The following is a 17,460-nucleotide window of genomic DNA, read 5'->3' as shown; positions in this document are numbered from 1 at the left end:
CCCACAACTTTACAAAAGTTAATGTTATCGATTTCAATTTATAGGTTTTTGTTTTTATAGATTTTTGACGTCGATATATTGACGCACCTTGTTGTTTTGTAATCATAATCCAAAGCCTAACCTCTAAAAATTTCAAGTTATATTGGCAATCTACAAAAATATTCTCCAGTCAGTGATATAATTAGCAGTGAGTTCGTTTGCAACCTGCTAAACGTAGTTAGTATTGCGTCAAGAGAGCGTTTCAAATGAACATCGTAAATTGTCCAAAATAAAATTTAAATATGACGACGCAAAGGGACGATCTGAAGGAGCTCTTCAACAAATACTGCGAATGGCAGTCGCACAACAATCGGGGCACGCAGGTATAATCAAAATATGTTAAGTTTATAATGAAAAATTAAAATTTTATTTGTTTTTCTCTAGATTGGAATATATTCCATAGCTTTTATTGGTTTGAGTGTTGCTTTGAGGAGAGTTAGACCTGTAAGTTGTAATTTTAAAGCAACAAATTAACAAATTTTAATACTTTTTGTTATTTAGTTTAAAAAATTTACTAAACCAGACGATGTGCCGAATTCATACATTAGAAACCGGCGAGAAATCACCGGAGAAGTCTGTAGAATTGAGCCCAATGGAGCTGTGCTAATGGTGAAGCATTCACCAATCATTAAAGTGCCTTTTGTGCACAAACATAATGAGGATCTGCCTGTTAAAATCGCAAATGTAAACATTAACAGTCTTGGTATTAACTGGTTGCAGTCTATTGTTTCAGGAAATCAGGTTACATTTGTTCCCCTTTCAAAATATTCAAAATATCTTTTGTGTGAAGTGAATTTAACACAAAAATTACCTAAGGTAAGTAAAATACATTAATCACTACACAATATGTAAATTTTTTACTCAAAATTTTATTAATTTTCAGCAGAAGAAAGAACAAACAATCAACCTGGGCGAATCTCTCTGCTCAATAGGTTTTGGCAAGTATGAAAATCGCCCAATCAAAGTAAACGACATCATGCATAAAATCTACATTGATCGACTCATGTACGCTGAGGAACTGTACGTGAAACGCGAGATGGGCATTAAATATTACTACGAACCGACGAAAGCCTTACTTATCAATATACTATCAATTTTCCGCGTGTTATCGCTGTATCCGATTGTCAGACTAGTGAAATTTATCAAATCACGACTGCCGAAACAACAAGCGAAAGCAATGAAGACTGATGAAAAGCAATCGAAGAAACTTACATCCGGCAGCAACCTGGAGAGGAAACAATTGGATGTCGGCAGTGCCTAATAGTCATTCATATATTTGATTGTATCATATTGTTTAACCGCAGTATTTTGTTCTATTTTGACGTTAATCGCAACTACGAATCATTGTACCATTATAAAGCCATGAATGATTTACACGCGGGGATTTTTTTTATGTAAGAGGTGATTTGTTACTAGCTGGAGTTATATTTTTGGAGTAAAGCATGTTTAAATTTGTTACTTATAGTGCAAAGTGTAAGAAAGCCATGTAGCACTTGTTAACTTTACAACTTTATGCAATAAAATTAAATTAGTTTATTATAATTAAGTTTTTCCTTCTATTGTGTTCAGATGTTAATATTTTTGCTTTATAAGTGTTAATAATCATGTTTTTAAAGAAAAACATCATTTTTATGTGTTTGTCACTTCATCTCTGCCTGATTCTAGTAATATTCTATTTTATTTAATCTGAAGAACAATTGTACATTTAAAAGCTTATTAATGATGTTCAGCGGCCTCCTTGCGGCGGATCTCGGCCCACTTGGCTACATTTTCGGGTGAATTGGCCAAGTTGCTGATTTTCTTGAAGACAGGAATGGATACAACTACAGCAATGGCATAGTACTTCCAGATCCACTGGTTGGTGAAGTAGTGCTTCCATGGAAACTGCACCAGTTTCGATGTGAAGGTGTGGGGGAACTTCATGGGCCTGCCGATCTCTGCTGCTTTGTCTGCCATTGCGATATTGGTATTATCTACGAAAGAAAAACCGAAAATTATGTAATCATATTGCTAGTTTTTGACCAAGAGGTTAGCAACGAAAAATCGATAATATATGTTTTGAATAGGGTTTTATAGGGTTTAATCTTTATACACACATAGATTAGGTATTAGGGGGTGTTGTTCAGATGAGTTTTGTGATGTGTAAGAGGTTTTAAGAGGATAAATTTATAATTACGTACAAAACTTCGTGAGTGAAGATGGAAACCAGCGAAACTGAGTGGACAAGTGCGCATGCGTAATAATCAGCAGGGTTGTGGAGTTGTCAAATGTCAGATTGAAAAGTTATGTAAAACATGTTTAAAATATTTGATCAAAAGAAATAACTGATAAGGTTTAGCAATTTCTACTACAGAAAAATAAATTTCATTATTATCGCTATTATGGTGGTTTTAAAATTGCTTCAAAGATTTTAAGAATGCAAGCCACAAACGTTACTAAACATTTAGTTTCAGTGGCGCTAGTGCGCTTGAAAGCGCGTTTTTAAATTGAATGAATACTGCGGTTTATCTCTTTTACAGTAATTAATAAATAAAACAAACATTATTTGAGCCCAAATTTATTAAAAATATAAACATTTCAACATCAATCTTATCAATTTGTGTCAACTAGTTAAAAACATCAAAAACAATTAAAACAATCCTTCAATCTCCCCAGTGACAGGATTCAAGTCAATATCATAAATTGCGGGCCTTGTCGGCAATCCTGGCATAGTAGTAATCTCACCAACAATAGGAACAATAAACCCAGCACCAGCCGAGATAGAAATATTATTAATTTTCAGAACAAAACCAGTTGGTGCTCCCTTAACAGCTGGATCACCAGTTAAAGAAAGCGAAGTCTTTGCCATGCAAATCGGCAGTTTATCCAATCCTTGCTTAGCATACTCCGCCATCTTGGCTTTGACATGGTCCAGATACTCAATGGTACCAGCACCGTACATTTCCTTCGCGACGATTTCAATCTTTTTATCGAGTGGCAGTGTTACATCATACAAAAACTTAAACTTTGAAGGTTGATCACACGCCTTAATTACAGCATCAGCTAGAGCAGAAGCTCCAGCACCGCCATCAGCCCAATGAGTGCAAATGGCAGCATCGAAGGCGCCATTGTTAATCGCTGCTTGACGCACAAGTTCCACTTCAGCTTGTGTATCAGTCCTAAGTAAAAAATATGATTTAATAATAAATACTACAAAAATATAAACAAATAAAAATACTTACGCATGTGAATTAATACAAACAACAACAGGAACACCAAATTTAATACCATTACTAATATGTTTAATTAGATTAGGCAATCCCTTCTTCAATAGATCTAAGTTTTCTTTTACGTATTCTTGTTGTAGAGGTGTACCAGGTGTAACAATGGGTCCACCACCATGCATCTTCAGCGCTCTTACAGTTGTGACCAAAACAACACAATTGGGAACATCTCCGAAGCCCTGCATTTAATATTGAAGAATTTCTCCATTCCGATATCCGAACCAAAGCCGGCTTCCGTTACAACATAACCTTTTTCACCCACCATCTTAAGAGCAACTTTATCAGCCAAAACTGATGAACATCCATGTGCGATATTAGCAAAACAGGAGTACCTTCAAAGTCTGCATCAAAATTAGGTTCAGCAGTGTCAGCTTTAACAACATGAGTTTTCGAAAGTGACGCACCAAATCATCGCTAACACAGGTTTACCTTGCTTTATCAAAACAGCGACCATGTGTAAGCGTTCTTTAAAATCACTTTAGTATCTTTGGCTAATGCCAAGGCCATGCATGATTTCTGACGCTACAGAAATAAAGATGTTTCTCTGGATATTCCCTTCTCTGTGGGACTTTGACCAATGGTGACCTGTCTGGGTACCTGTCATTCAAGTCAATAACACGTTTCCAGACGATTTTGATTGAAGTATCAATGTTTGCAAGCGGTAGGAGAATTTCTAATTCTTCTTCAGGTGTTAGACGCTATCGGGATCACGTTTAGTGATACCCAGACGCTCAGACGACGAATTTGAATGTTTGAGGAATTTGCGGACACCTTTTATCGCCGGTATGAGCGGTTGTAAGGAAACTTCATCAGTTTGTGGCTTCATGGAAGATACGTGCGTCATTTGTGCAGCGAGTAAATTATTCGCAGCTGAGACAGCGTGGATGTCTCGGTGAGATGAAGGTTGAAATCGTCCATAGGTATAACTAGGAATAGCCACCGCCTGCACGGCGCCGCAGCTGATACCAAAAGTGGGTCCTTGCGAGGGTTGACGGAGGCGAACAAATGTGTTTTCCATGTTTGTGCGCGCAGAGGCTTGAGTGAAGACCTAAAGAAGATATTTGTGGATTTGCCTTCGCCGAAGTGTAGGGTAATTCTAAAGAAAACATAACCAAACTTTTAGTTTTTAACAAATTATACTTTTAGGTTACTTACCCCGCTTAACGACATGTACTTCCCAGTTTGACGTTTTGCTTAACCTATCGATGATGCTTAACGAGACCTTAGCTTTCTTACATTTGCCATACTGCGACAATTCCGCTCTTGTAGATACCAATTTTATATTAATTGACTGGTAAATGCTTTTTGGTTCACCTTGACTTCTAGCGATTGCAATATCACTACGGCAAACAAAAACATTTAATAAACATTAAAATTCACAATAATATCTCATTAAATTATACCTAGGAACTGGTCTTTGCTTGGCTTCAGATCTAAAAAAGGGCGAACATTCCGCTTATTTTCCTGAAGTTTTTTGCAAAGCGCGTTCAGCTGGATAACGCAAATATTCTTCATTAACATGGCGACTGTCATGCAGGACCAACCACCCGGTACGCACAGGTGATATAAGAAGCATTTTTCGCTGCCTCGGCATAAAGCCACATCGCCAACCAGCCTTTGTCGGATTTTTTGGCCAGCATCCACAAAATTACAGCAATAAACTTAGGTTATCAAAGGTTATCCTGGTTTTATTAGGTTATGTCAAGTACTGATAAATGTTTATATACCTGGAATAACGTAATGCCACAATCAGCCCGGCGACTGCGCCTGGTTTAACCCATTAACATGACAAACTCCGGTTGATAATGGCGACTACCAAAATGTCCGCTTTGCGACACTGGCGCCAAAATACACAATTATTACTTCTAATGGAGATATAAGGTTAGCATGTTTGCTTACCTTGGCAGCAATATCCTTTGTCCTGCTATGACGAACAGTAACGGTAAGCATGATTCCACTTCAGCAGCTCAGGGAAGCAGGCGGTACTTACGGTCTACTGCGACCTGAAGCAACTGCCTCTCGGCGCGGAAAGGCAGGTGGAACGCTTCGCCAACTCGATGCAGCTGAAAGCCATTAGGGGGTGCAGGGCAGAGCTCCACCATATCACCAACAGCAACGTCCTTCGTGATTGTGTTCAAATAAAACAAAAACAAAACAAATGTTAGTATCTCTATTGTTGCGCCAATGGCAATCAAGTTAAACGTCCTTTGAAAAGCTCTTGTTTTTAATCGGTGACCTTTGCGAGACGTCATCGGGATCTATTTCATGTTTGTTTTGTGTGAGGACTTTTACGTCAACATCCTTATCCGGGGACACAGTATCAGTAATCAAGTAAGGAATCACGATTTGTTGAGCCGAATCAAAGGGCATTTGAACAATGATTTGCATTGTACGTTGGGATCTTCATTGAGAGTTTCTTCAGTTTACTGAGGGAGTTCCGTTTCCGGTGGTGGTATTTGGTAATTGAACGTGTTGGGCTTCCAGTACTGATCTCTCACTGGCGGCTTTTGATCTTCCGTGCGGATGTAGACGTTGGAATCTTCGCGGCCGCCTACTACCGGACAATGGCCGGAAACCCAGGACGAAAACCGGGAAGCGGACCTATTTTATCTTTTCTGCATCTAGCGGCCAATTGCTCGCATTTCCTGTATAAGGTAAAATTCAGTTAAAGATGTTTTTGTTTTTGACTTTATTGAGGTAATACTTAATGATCATTTTGGCCGGCAGCTTGTGAAAGATAAATATTTACTTTTGCAGTTTTAATTATAAGATTTAATACTAGCTTTTTGCTTAGAACTTTGTTTAGGTAAATTGTAGTGACTAATTAGCTATTTCTTTATTTCTTGGAACTATTATCTGCTGAATCTGTCAATAATATTTTTAATTTTGGTTTTAAAACGTAACAGTACTTTAAAATGCACTTTAAACCACCCTAGAGTTAAAATTTTATTACTATAACTATAATAGAATATCTATCAGAACTTTTATCTTTAATTTTACTTTCTTCAAGCTTGATTTCTACAACAAAATGTAACCTATCATTTATTTTGATGAATAAGATATAAAATTGTAAAGTTTTATCCAAATCTGTTAAATAATCTTTGCGTAAAAGAGAAACAAACAAACAAACTCACATTTGCATTAATTAAATTGGTTAAAATGTAAATACCTACATGTAATCTATTCCAGAATGTAAAATATCTTTTGGAACCATAATATTTTACAGGTAGTTTTGTAATTTTACTTTATTTATACCAAATTACATCTATTTCATGTTTTGTTACTTACTTTGCGATCCTGCGTCCACTGGCAGCACCACTGTCCCCAGACTTAAATGCAATAGCTGACCATCTTGGCGGGAGTACTGCAAGAGATCAACAAAAGAGCGGTACAGCCGTTTTACGGCGACGCACACTGCACCCGGTTGCCAGCTGCGGACTGCTCAGCAAATAAAAACGGCCCCCGTCTCGCGCTATTATATAATTTGCGCAAAGCGCGTAACCGAACGTTAAGAGCGACCGGACTCGAAGGTCGTCGGATGTTATCGACGAGATAATGTCTCTGGTAAATAAATTAGATTCATTTTCCAAACGACCATCGACGCACATTTAGACGCAAATGGACATACGGCCGACAATTGTGCTGCTATCGCTTATCACTTCATAAATAACAAATTTAACTCCGAAATGCATTAGTAATATTACTTGAGTATTAACAACATTTTCATTTTCTCTTTGTGATACTTAACCACTAAGTAGGTATATAAAATTCATTTTAGATGTAATATTTTTGTTAATATTTTGTTCTAAACCTAAAACACAAAATTGCGTGAATTAATTTGACATTAAATTCTGACAATTCCATAACAGGTACAACCTTAGCGTGCTATTAATCATAATGCATGATCCGGTTAATACATACACAGTACCTAATTTGGTAGATACAAGAATATGTATTACTAAAACGAAACAAAAGTAGTTTTGTTGACCCTGCTATGAAATATTTGATTGACATCTAATAAATATACAATTGGCCACCAGGATTTGGTAACAAGTTGGGCAAGATCAGGGTTGACGGCGGGGTTGGGCGGGTTTGGGTTGTTTTCTTACCATTGCGCGACAGTGTTGAGAGTAAAATTTCGCACGCGAGCACAAACGGAGAACGCACGTTGAAACAAAGAATGTTTACTTGTTTAAACGCAAAAAACACTATTAAATAGCTTCTACATACACTTATAAGCATACGAATTTGGCTGATATTGGCCGAGCGGTAACAAAGCGATACGCATTCACTTGTTTTCTTTCATTTGTAGGCGCGCTGATTAACTTTGATGATAAATTGAGCCTATGGAAAGTATTTCATCGCCAATGGCTGAAATGTGTTTCACGGGAGTGTTTCATACGCTACATACATTTCTTATCAGTTAGCAGTAATGCATTTCTTGCTTTTTCTTTAATGCTTAGTATTAAACTTATCCAATTTGATTGTATGAACAAGACAATGAAGACAAGTAAAATAGCTTCACGACAGAATTTTATTTATTTGAACCAGTTAGATAGTTTTATTCGTACTTATCTTTGAAATAAGGTTATCTTCTATTATTGGATACAAATTAATTTACTTGTTTTACCAGCAGCAGGAAGATAGCAGCATAGAAAAATATAAAAACAAAATATTGTACGTATAGCAGGCAAAATTATTTTACATCATCAGTTAGCAATGAGAAGGGTGTTTTATAAGAATTTGTAAACATTATGTGTAGAAACGCCCTGTATATTTCCTGAAAACTATTTGCTTTTTTCTGAAGTCTCTCACCGTGCATGTCGAGCTCCAGCAGTTCCTCTAAATAACATACCTTTTTCAAACCTTTTAGCCCTTCCACAAGTATCTTTTCAATACCCTTTAAAAGTTAGCATTTTTCCAAGCAATTTAAAACACGGTATGGACAGCACCCTGTATCCTCGTAAACTGGTGACTTTATCAAAAGTTTCTCCTGCTATGTCAAGAGTTGGTAAAGTTCTACTATGCAATGAATACTTTTTGAACTTCTTGGCCGTTTTAGAGGTGCGCTGGGAATGCTTTAAAATAAGCATTTCAAAATAGAATTAAGAACATGGTGTGGAAAACACCCTGTATCTTGTAAACTAATTGATTTTATTGATGTTTTTCTCACAGCTATATCAGGTTGAAGAGTCCTTCTACGTTACACATCTTTTTCAAATCCCTAAACCTTTCGGAAATTACTTGCTAAAATGTCCTTTAAAAATAAGCAGTGCCAAAATTTAAAACATTGTGGCTGGAAAACACCCTGTATCTCATGAAGCTAAATTACGACTTTATCGCCAGTTTTCTTACGCTGTAAAAGTTGGAGAGTTTACTACGTGATGAATACTTTTTCAACTTTCTACTTGCCTTTTGCGAGTACTTTTCAAAGTACCCTTCAAAGAGTTGTCAATTTTATAAAAATTTGAAAACATGATGTGGAAATTGCCCATATTTTCTCGTGAACTAAGAAGTGATTTTCTAGAGTTTTCTTGGCATTCATGTTAAAAGTTCGAGGAAGTTCTTTTACACTATGCATACTTTTTTTTTAACTTTATTAACCCTGGGGGAAGTGTTTTTTGGAAATACGCTTACTTAGAATATTGTTTGTTTCGTCAATAAATTTCATTTTGGTCGAATAACAAATCGAACTTTTGATTTAAAATTTTCCGTCGAAGAACAGGAGTCGGAGCAGTACGCCAAAAAATTTCGGCCGAACAACAGGGTCGAACTTTTGGGCCCAAAATTTTTGCTCCAGCGAAGAACAGAGGTCGAACTTACTTTCACATAAAATATTTTCGGTCGAACAACGGGGTCGAACTTTTTTGTTAAAATTTTTTCGGCTGAAGAACAGAAGGGTCGAGGAGCTTGCTTTCTTAAAAATTTTTGGTCGAAGGGGGCAGATTGAGAACTTTTATCACTTTTGCCGTGAAAGTGGCCAGATAAAATCAGGATTATCTCGGGGAACTAAAAGGGCTACCGGAAAAAAGGACTTCATATTCTTGATCGTAAAAATTCTCACACTAAAGGGCCAGCGCCCTTCTTAAAACTACAAAAATGCATAAAAATTTGTAGAAAGATTTTTGTTATAAAAAAGCCGAAAGAAGATTTTTATACTTTTTTTATGTTTGAAATTAAAAGTTGGAATTTTTAAATTTTGTTTTCAGTTTCTGATTGATAATTTAATTCTATATCGATTATTTTTAGTAGCTTTTTGGCAAGCATTTACCGTTTTAAGGCTTAATGGCAATTTTAATTAAAAATGTATAATTGAATAGCAACAAAGGGGTTATTATTATCAAAAACTTTATATTAGAACAAAATTTTTATTAAGATAAAGTAGTAGAATCACATGTTCAGCTACATATTTGGTAATAAAGGTTGTAATTTTCAATTTTTATTTTTTGCTTAGGAAATGCTGGACAAATTAAGACAAAACCAGTTTTTTACACTTATCTTAAAATACATTAGAGAATGAGAAAAATGGTTTCATATTTTGTAGAAATAGAATTACATTTTACATTATATAACATGTTAAAATTTACAGTTATCCATACTTATGTAATAATTAAAATGAATTACAGTAACATAAAAATAATTAAGATGGCAAGCTGAAGCTTTGGATTAATATGGATTCCGAAACATTGTTTCCATCCCAGTTTGGAAAGTTTGGGGAAAAGTGGTGAGGAAGTAGTTTTATTTGGTCGGTTTTTGAATTTTACCCCATTTTTCCGAAATATTGAGTATTATCGGAAAACTGATTGAACATCTTTCATCACATTCAAATCAATCAGTTAAGTCATATCTGACTATTTTTGGCCAGTTTTTTTTGTCAACTTTATAAAATAAAAAAATTGAATCACCGCCATTTTGTAGAACCTTGTTATGACATACAGAAAAGAAATTTGTAAAAGTTTCGTTGTGGCACATTTTATAGTTCTCGAAGAGAAATCGCATCGGAAAATCATTTTTCCCGAGCACTTTGAAAAATATTTGTTTTTAATCATATATGCATAATTACATACTGAACGCTATCCCGTTTTCCGTTTTCAAGTTATCTTCATTAGTTCCGAGATGAAGGTAGTTTTAAGTATTACGGTAAATTGCATGTTACAAATGAAATGCGTTTGGCGGGGCGGAAACCACTTTGCGCTATTAATCAAGAGGTGAAATAGCCAAAAATAGCATGAGTATAAGCTGTTCTACACAATGGTCTAATTAGTTTTTAATCATTTTTACACTAATTAAAATGTCAGGCACCTCCGCCAAAATTTGGAATAATTAATTAAATTTTCTGAAAATTAAAGTAAAATACTTTTTGTTACTTGGTATTGAAAGAAATATCTTTTATTATTAAAATATTTTAATAAATGGCTATGAAATTTGAATTTGAGATTAAAACATATACGCTAAATTCAAACTGCACATAAATTTACCTTAAATGAAATAATTACCAAATTCATCGTAGGGCTAAACCAAGAGATCGCGAAATCTTACTTAGATATATTTGATGCGAGAATTGTCGTTTTGTTTAGATTCACGAAAGAGCGGAAGTTAAAGAATTCCAACTTTTAGTTTTGAAAAGCGCTAAAAAGAAAGATTTGACTTTTTTTTACTTGACAAAATCTTTGTTGATGTTTCGACCTGAAATAATTTATTCAAAAAGTTCGACTCACATCTTTCTGACCAAAATAATTTAACCAAAAGAAGTTCGACCCTGTATCTTTCGACCAAAAAATATTTTGGCAAAAAGTTCGACCCTGTGCAGGCCAAATATTTTAACCAAAAGTTCGGCCCTGTCTTTCGACCAAAAAATAATTTAACCAAAAGTTTCGACCTGTTATTTAAAGGCTAGAAATGGCTTTTCAGAAAGTAAGTTTGACCCTGTTCTTCGACCGAAAAAATTTACCCCAAACAAAAAATTTGACTCTGTTATTCGACAAAACACAAATTTATTGGACAGGAAACAGCGATATTCTAAGAGTGTTTTAAAAGACACTTCCCACTTGGGGTAAATAAAGTTAAAAATAGCAATACGTAGTGTAGAGAGGGACTCTCGGACTTTAACATGAAGTTGAGAAACTTTTAAAAATTGGATTGGTTCCACGAGAAACAGGGTGATTTTCACATCATGTTTTGCATTTTTCATAAAAGAATTTTAACTTTTTGAAGGGTATTTTAGGGCATGTAAAACGCTAGAGGGTGAAAAGATACGTCGTATAGAAAAACTCTCGAACTCTGACATAGCAGTGAGGAAACATCAAATAAGTCAAATAGTTCACAAGATACAGAATTATTTTGACATTTTTATATTTTTTAAATTTTTTGAAAAAATGCTTTATTTTTAAAAGGGCATTTTTAGCGCACTTCCGAAAGGAGTTAGGGAGTTGAAAAAATATGCAAATCGTGTGAAAAACTCTCCAGCTTTGACACTTATACAGGTAAAGAAATATCAATAAAGAGAGTCAATTAGTTCACGAGATACAGGGTGTTTTCGCACTATGTTTTTGAATTTTTTCTTTTGAAAAGGTACTAATTTTTAAAAGGAGCATTACAAAGTACTTGTGGAAGGGCTACAAGGTTTGAAATGGAAGCATGCGTTACGTAGAGGACTCTCGACCTCTGACATGGCGGTGAAAACTTTAAAAAAAAATCAATTACTTCAGGAGATACAGGGTACAAAATAAATTATTCATAAAATAATTATGGCAAAATGTAAGTTTATTTAGATTTCTCATAAAAGCTTTGTGTTTTTAATTTTTTTTAAGCTATATTTTTTACTTACCATTGCATAGGTAGCTACAGTCTTCACAAATTAAAGTTTTAAATCCTATCCTAAATTACTTATAAAAGTAAGGAATCTTATAATAATATCTACACCAGAAATAGTTTTGTTATTTGGCCTCGCAGCTGCTTATAAATATAAAAGTTTACCGCAATACTATAGTAAACTATATAGAAAGACACTTGTATTATTTAATACATAATAGGTATTAAAAATCTTGCTATGAATAATTAGTTCAAATAATTTCAAGATATATCATTACTAAATTAAAAATAATAACGAAGATATAATGAAGCATGTATTTGAGGGTAGATTCTAACCTCACAGAAACGTACACAAATCTCCGACATTTTGAAGAAATGGCTGCGGGTACAAAAAAATTACAGCTCTTCTGGAACGTTAAAGCCCTTGGATCACAACAAAGCCTGGAAATTAAGTAACTAATCTATTTGTTTGAAGTTATTTATTGTTATGTCATTCTATCCTACTTTTAAACTTTAGAAATTTTATCGAAATTAATATGAATAACTCTTATATAAAAGCAAAAGAATGACATTCACAAACGCATTTAAAAGTAGTAAATAGTTAGTTTTCGTATGATAAACACTTAATACTATCATATTCTGATCGTTTAATTATGCAGGGGCATTTACGGACAATTTCACAAGAGATTTTTATTCCAACACTCTTATAAAACCGGAAAAGAGCTCAAGAGAAAGGCACTAAGGTAGGGACAAACAATTTCTTGCTCTTCAGCAGCGTCAATACTTGAGCACGGCAACAAAAATACCCCAGAATCAATACATCAAAGATTACAACAGGCCTCACATTAGATCAGTGGCCGCAGTCAGCGCTATCAAACCCGAATTTCTTGAGCACCTAGAACAGGAAGACAAGCCAGTTTATAAAAACTGTTTAGTTCTGAGTGAGAAAACTAAAGAAAAAGTAAAGCACATCAAAAGAAACAAACAGAAAATGTATAGATTTAGAATATTCGCAGACCATTGGCGCAGTTTTCACCAGTAATTTGCGGTACTGCTGAATCCGTAGAAAAGCTGAGACGATGAAGCCACATCCATAATGAAAGATGAAATTATCATGCACTGAGCCGCTTCGGTTTGCAATCCTCGATGGAACTTTCGGCGCTGGTAATACAGTCGAGCAATGCTAGAGATAAATACTTAACTTGTAAAAATCCTAGCACATTGGATAGGAATCCAATTGGAATACAATACCTTCAAGAAGAACTAAGCAAAAGGAAATTTCCCGAGACGTTATTTCCTTTACAGAAGGATTTTTCCGGATCTGCCGATTCTTTTCAACAACACAATATCAAACGTAATTCTCTAGGTGGCGTTTTATTTGAAACTTTGGATATTCATCAAATGCAATTCGACACAGCGGACAGAGGTTTTCCATCTCAAAGAAAAACGGACCTGTGATATAACGTATGAGCACAGCACCTGGAGAACCTACAGCGGCCGATGTTCTCGCATCAGTCACCGAGAAGACTTGTACAAGATCTTAAAATATTGCCGGAGAAGAAAACATGCATAAAATAGCCCGCGGCATTGTTGAAACAAGATATCTCTTCAAAAGATTAACAACCACTGAAGAATTAGCTGATTTAGTACAATCTTGTTATACTTTGAAGATGTTTGCAAGATAAACTTCAGAGGCCTTCACACGTTACGCTACAAAACATTTCAAGCATTACGGATATTCGTAAATAACGAATTGAATAAAATTAACTATGGAATGATAATAGCGGCGCATTATTTAAAAGATTGCTGGAGATTTAGTTGCAATTACCTTTCATTTCCTTGGAAGGCCTACAATTGTAAAGGCGGCTTATTTCCGGAAATGTTTATCGCGCGAATACTGCTAATCACTACACCGTTGAAGTATATAGGCAGCACGTTGCAGATTGATGAAGTGGTGCGGAAGCCATGGATAGCGAAAACTGGAAAATGCTGCATAAACGTATTCTTCCGGAATTTCAAGAAGTTGAAGATAATCCAAAAGGGGTGGTCGGCTAAGATGCAGGCAACTGTGAAATTCAATAAGTAAGTTGAAATAAATACTTTTGAAGTACAAATGTAAATTAAAGTCAGGGTTGGGGATCAAAGTGACGAATGACTGAAAATAAAACTTAAAACGGTAAGTTTTCCACCAAAAAAATAGATTAAAATTGAAGGGTTATGCGTGGTGGCGACTTGTGACGTTTACGTTTAAAATGAACGCAGACATTCACAACTTAAAGTTTAATTGATGCATGATCAGTATATATGTACACGTATCGTAAAATGTTGTTTTAGTTTTATCCTGTTTTTTTGTTTGTTTACCACGTTCACCATTTTCCAATTTTTAACCGTCGCATAATGGTAATCTATAGTCACATTTTCGTCTTCTTGATATTATCATTAATTGCGCTAATTTCCTAGAAGTTTCACCGCGCTCGCCAAACGCTTGCTGCATTTCATTTGTTTCACGCACAAGCGAAATCTCTACCAAATATCAAATCCCGGATTTATAAGTGGGAAATGTGTGTGTTTGCATGTTTACATTAAATAGAGACAACATAGACGTATAAAACATTTAGCCCTGTTTGTAGTTTAAATCTGCTCTTATTCTCTGCACTGCTTTGGTGAATTTAACTTACACAGAAATGCTAATCAGTGAAGTCGTGAATTACTTAAGCGAACAGAAACATAAAGAGCGAATTCATTACAATAAGCAGTTGAAGTTGCGTTTTGTTCAATTGTTTTTCTGATTCTTTTCGAGAGGTGTTTCTAACAAGTCGTGACGATATTTCAAAATGGACGAAATGTTATTTCCTGTTTTTGGTGTTTGTATTGTTGTGAGCAGGTTGGTCAAAATACGAGCCTCAACTAAAAGGAAAGTATTATCTCTCGTCACATCCTGGTATCTATACAATATTTTACATGATTCATCTGTGTTTTGTTTATTTTGCAGGGAATGCAAGCACTGACGGTATTTGCGAGATGAATTATTGATGCAATAATTCGCTCCTGACCTTAGCGACGGTAAAATTAAATTTAAAATAAATAGAAGGCGTATTTTTAAATTTACAGACATTACAAACTGCATCAAATGCGTTTATTCATTTGTCTCCGTTTTTTGTTATCCCATTAGTTTCCAAGAGTTTTACTCGTACTTTCCAAGATGGCCATCATCTATTGGCAGCCATCTTGTGAATAATCTCGTAATCGTGGAGGTTGCAGGAAATCACAATGTTTGAGTTCTACGTGTTTTTGTTATAAGTTTTTATAAGCTGCGCACATCGTAGTGAAACAATGTCGGTTGAATTTTATAACCCTGAAATTTACCGATTCATTGCACCAATTTTACTTCTAAGTATAATTTTTCAACATGTTTGAGATTCCAGCACCACGTTTGATGCGATTTGCTTACAAAAATAAAAGTGTACATTAGTTTTCCTTCAAAATATTAAAAGAAAATAATCACAATCTAAATAATTTTGTTTGCGAACGGCGCTACAAGTTCAGTAATTCTATCAAACCAAAAGAGTGTTTGGGTGTGATGTAAGAAACTAACATTTAAAAAAATATTAAATTTTGGCGGTGCATTTTAAAAGTTATATCCACACAAAAGCGTTCCCACATCAGCCTTTCCCAGAGAAGATATCTTCAAGGCTGAACAACAAATATCCACAATTTTTCAAGAACTGCGTTTTGTTTTATTTATGAATTTGTATTACCAAAATAAAATATTCGATTGTGTGATACGCGCGCTAAGGTGCAAAACTAATCACTAAAATTGATTCGGTTTGAAAAATGTACGAAAGCGTATTTATCTTCACTGCTGCAGTCTAGGTAGCCAAATCCACGTCAACACAACAATTTCATCAATTTTGTGCATGACCACCTCGTATCCCCAAAAAAATAGGGCAACTCGTCTGATAGGGACTTCTAAAAATCAATTTGTGTCGTTGCCAGTTTAAAAATAACAATTTCGACACACATCCCACTTGAATATAATCGTCTAATTCTAGTAGTTCCTTAGCTTAACATTGAAAAATCCGCCTAGATTTACTTTTAGTACGGTGCATTTTGTTCTAATTTTTTAGTAATTTTTTTGTTTCTTTGAATTTACGAGTTAAATTTATGCCTGACTGACATCCCGCTACATATGTTTTCAACTTGCGCACACTTGCACGCCCTCCAACTCCCCAAATGTTTTCTCGTTAAGCATACTTTGAAAAAAGAGCGTGGATTACGAATGAGGAGTTCACCTGCTGCACGGAGAGCAACCGCGACGTTTGCCCAACCATGATATTCTCGCCGCAGGTGTTGAATCCGTTGTGGAAACACGTCGGAACGATACTCGATTGCACAAACGGCTCCACCATGTGATCACGTCCAGGGGTATCGAGGCAGTCCCTGCGTCTGGCTGAGTTTCTCTCCAGGGATTTGACGTCATTGTCAACCGCGGCAAACGCACGCTCCAATTCTTCCGGTTTTCCTCGCGTGTCGGCTCATAGTCGCCGTTGCGATTCACCGTGAAATCGTTGAATTCGTCCGCTTGTATCGTGCTTTGAGCACGTTCAGGATATCGGTTTCTTCGAGATGCGACGCCTGGTTGGCGAAGCACCTGACCCGGCGTCCGGCTCTGCATCGCGAGCGCCTTGATTCACCATCTCGTCATTGACGGGGTCCTCCGGTGATATCTTCGGGCACGTCCGTCGCGTAGAATCATCGGCGGTCCTGCGTCGCGTCGAGGATATTACTCGGGTTAGGAACTTCAATCGTCTCGATGGTCTCTATCATTGTCGCTCATGTAAGCGGCGGGGTTGTCTATATGAGCTGGCGTTGATTCCGCCGCGTCACTGAGATGAGATACGGAATTTAAAGCGGGAGGCGGTAGTAGCGCCTGGCGGTGCTGTTTGCTACTTTTCCTGGTCCGCTTTGGGGTCGAATCACGGCCTTTATCTTCGACTTTCAGTTCTATCCCTGCGCAATTTAATTGTCCTAAAACATTTTTTAAATGAAATAACAAAAATATTGGATAAATATAACAAAACTTACCTGTTTCTACGTACGCTCTGATACATGGAGGTAGTTCACAAAAGTGCGCCCAGCACTTAAACGACTGGTAATTGTCGTGGCGGACTTGGCGGTGCACGCGTTGAATAGCACCTGATCGGGATTGCGCATAATACGTAAAGGACATTGGCGAGCGCACGGCAGCGCTGCCTTGTGCAGCCATCGGCATCGCAATTTTTACCGGTCGAACCGCCATGCGCGCCGCTCATAACGACCCGTCGCCTGCGCTGGATGACGCTGAACC

General features: G+C 36.1%; 2 protein-coding genes and 1 pseudogene across 4 annotated transcripts; 1 reads left to right on the top strand and 2 right to left on the bottom strand.

Annotated features, from left to right (window-relative positions):
• The first annotated feature begins 44 nt into the window (after window positions 1–44).
• On the top strand, window positions 45–1,581 carry LOC135799848 (uncharacterized). Of its 2 annotated transcripts, none has more exons than XM_065313069.1 (4): window positions 45–362; window positions 424–483; window positions 541–855; window positions 926–1,581. In XM_065313069.1, the coding sequence occupies exons 1-4, from the start codon at window positions 282–284 to the stop codon at window positions 1,298–1,300; spliced, it is 831 nt and encodes a 276-aa protein (XP_065169141.1). In that variant the 5' UTR covers window positions 45–281; the 3' UTR covers window positions 1,301–1,581. The 2 variants fall into 2 exon arrangements, with proteins under 2 accessions (XP_065169141.1, XP_065169140.1); XM_065313068.1 differs by having other exon boundaries at window positions 48–362; window positions 923–1,581.
• A 117-nt stretch (window positions 1,582–1,698) lies between these two features.
• On the bottom strand, window positions 1,699–2,302 carry LOC135799850 (uncharacterized). 2 transcript variants are annotated; one of them, XM_065313070.1, is made up of 2 exons: window positions 2,220–2,302; window positions 1,699–2,012 (listed from the first exon to the last, which is right to left on the bottom strand). In XM_065313070.1, the coding sequence occupies exon 2, from the start codon at window positions 1,993–1,995 to the stop codon at window positions 1,756–1,758; it is 240 nt and encodes a 79-aa protein (XP_065169142.1). In that variant the 5' UTR covers window positions 1,996–2,012; window positions 2,220–2,302; the 3' UTR covers window positions 1,699–1,755. The 2 variants fall into 2 exon arrangements, with proteins under 2 accessions (XP_065169142.1, XP_065169143.1); XM_065313071.1 differs by having other exon boundaries at window positions 2,136–2,231.
• A 278-nt stretch (window positions 2,303–2,580) lies between these two features.
• On the bottom strand, window positions 2,581–16,788 carry LOC135799858 (C-1-tetrahydrofolate synthase, cytoplasmic-like; annotated as a pseudogene).
• Between the last annotated feature and the right edge of the window lie 672 nt (window positions 16,789–17,460).

The sequence above is a fragment of the Atheta coriaria genome, unplaced genomic scaffold (genome assembly GCF_025399875.1).
Source record: "Atheta coriaria isolate IRGN ID8LTWV9N9 unplaced genomic scaffold, Caltech_Dcor_3.1 hic_scaffold_9_pilon, whole genome shotgun sequence".
Classification (NCBI taxonomy): Eukaryota; Metazoa; Arthropoda; class Insecta; order Coleoptera; family Staphylinidae; genus Dalotia; species Dalotia coriaria.
The sequence above is the reverse complement of the archived record's forward strand: the minus strand, read 5'-3'. Positions and strand labels throughout refer to the sequence as shown.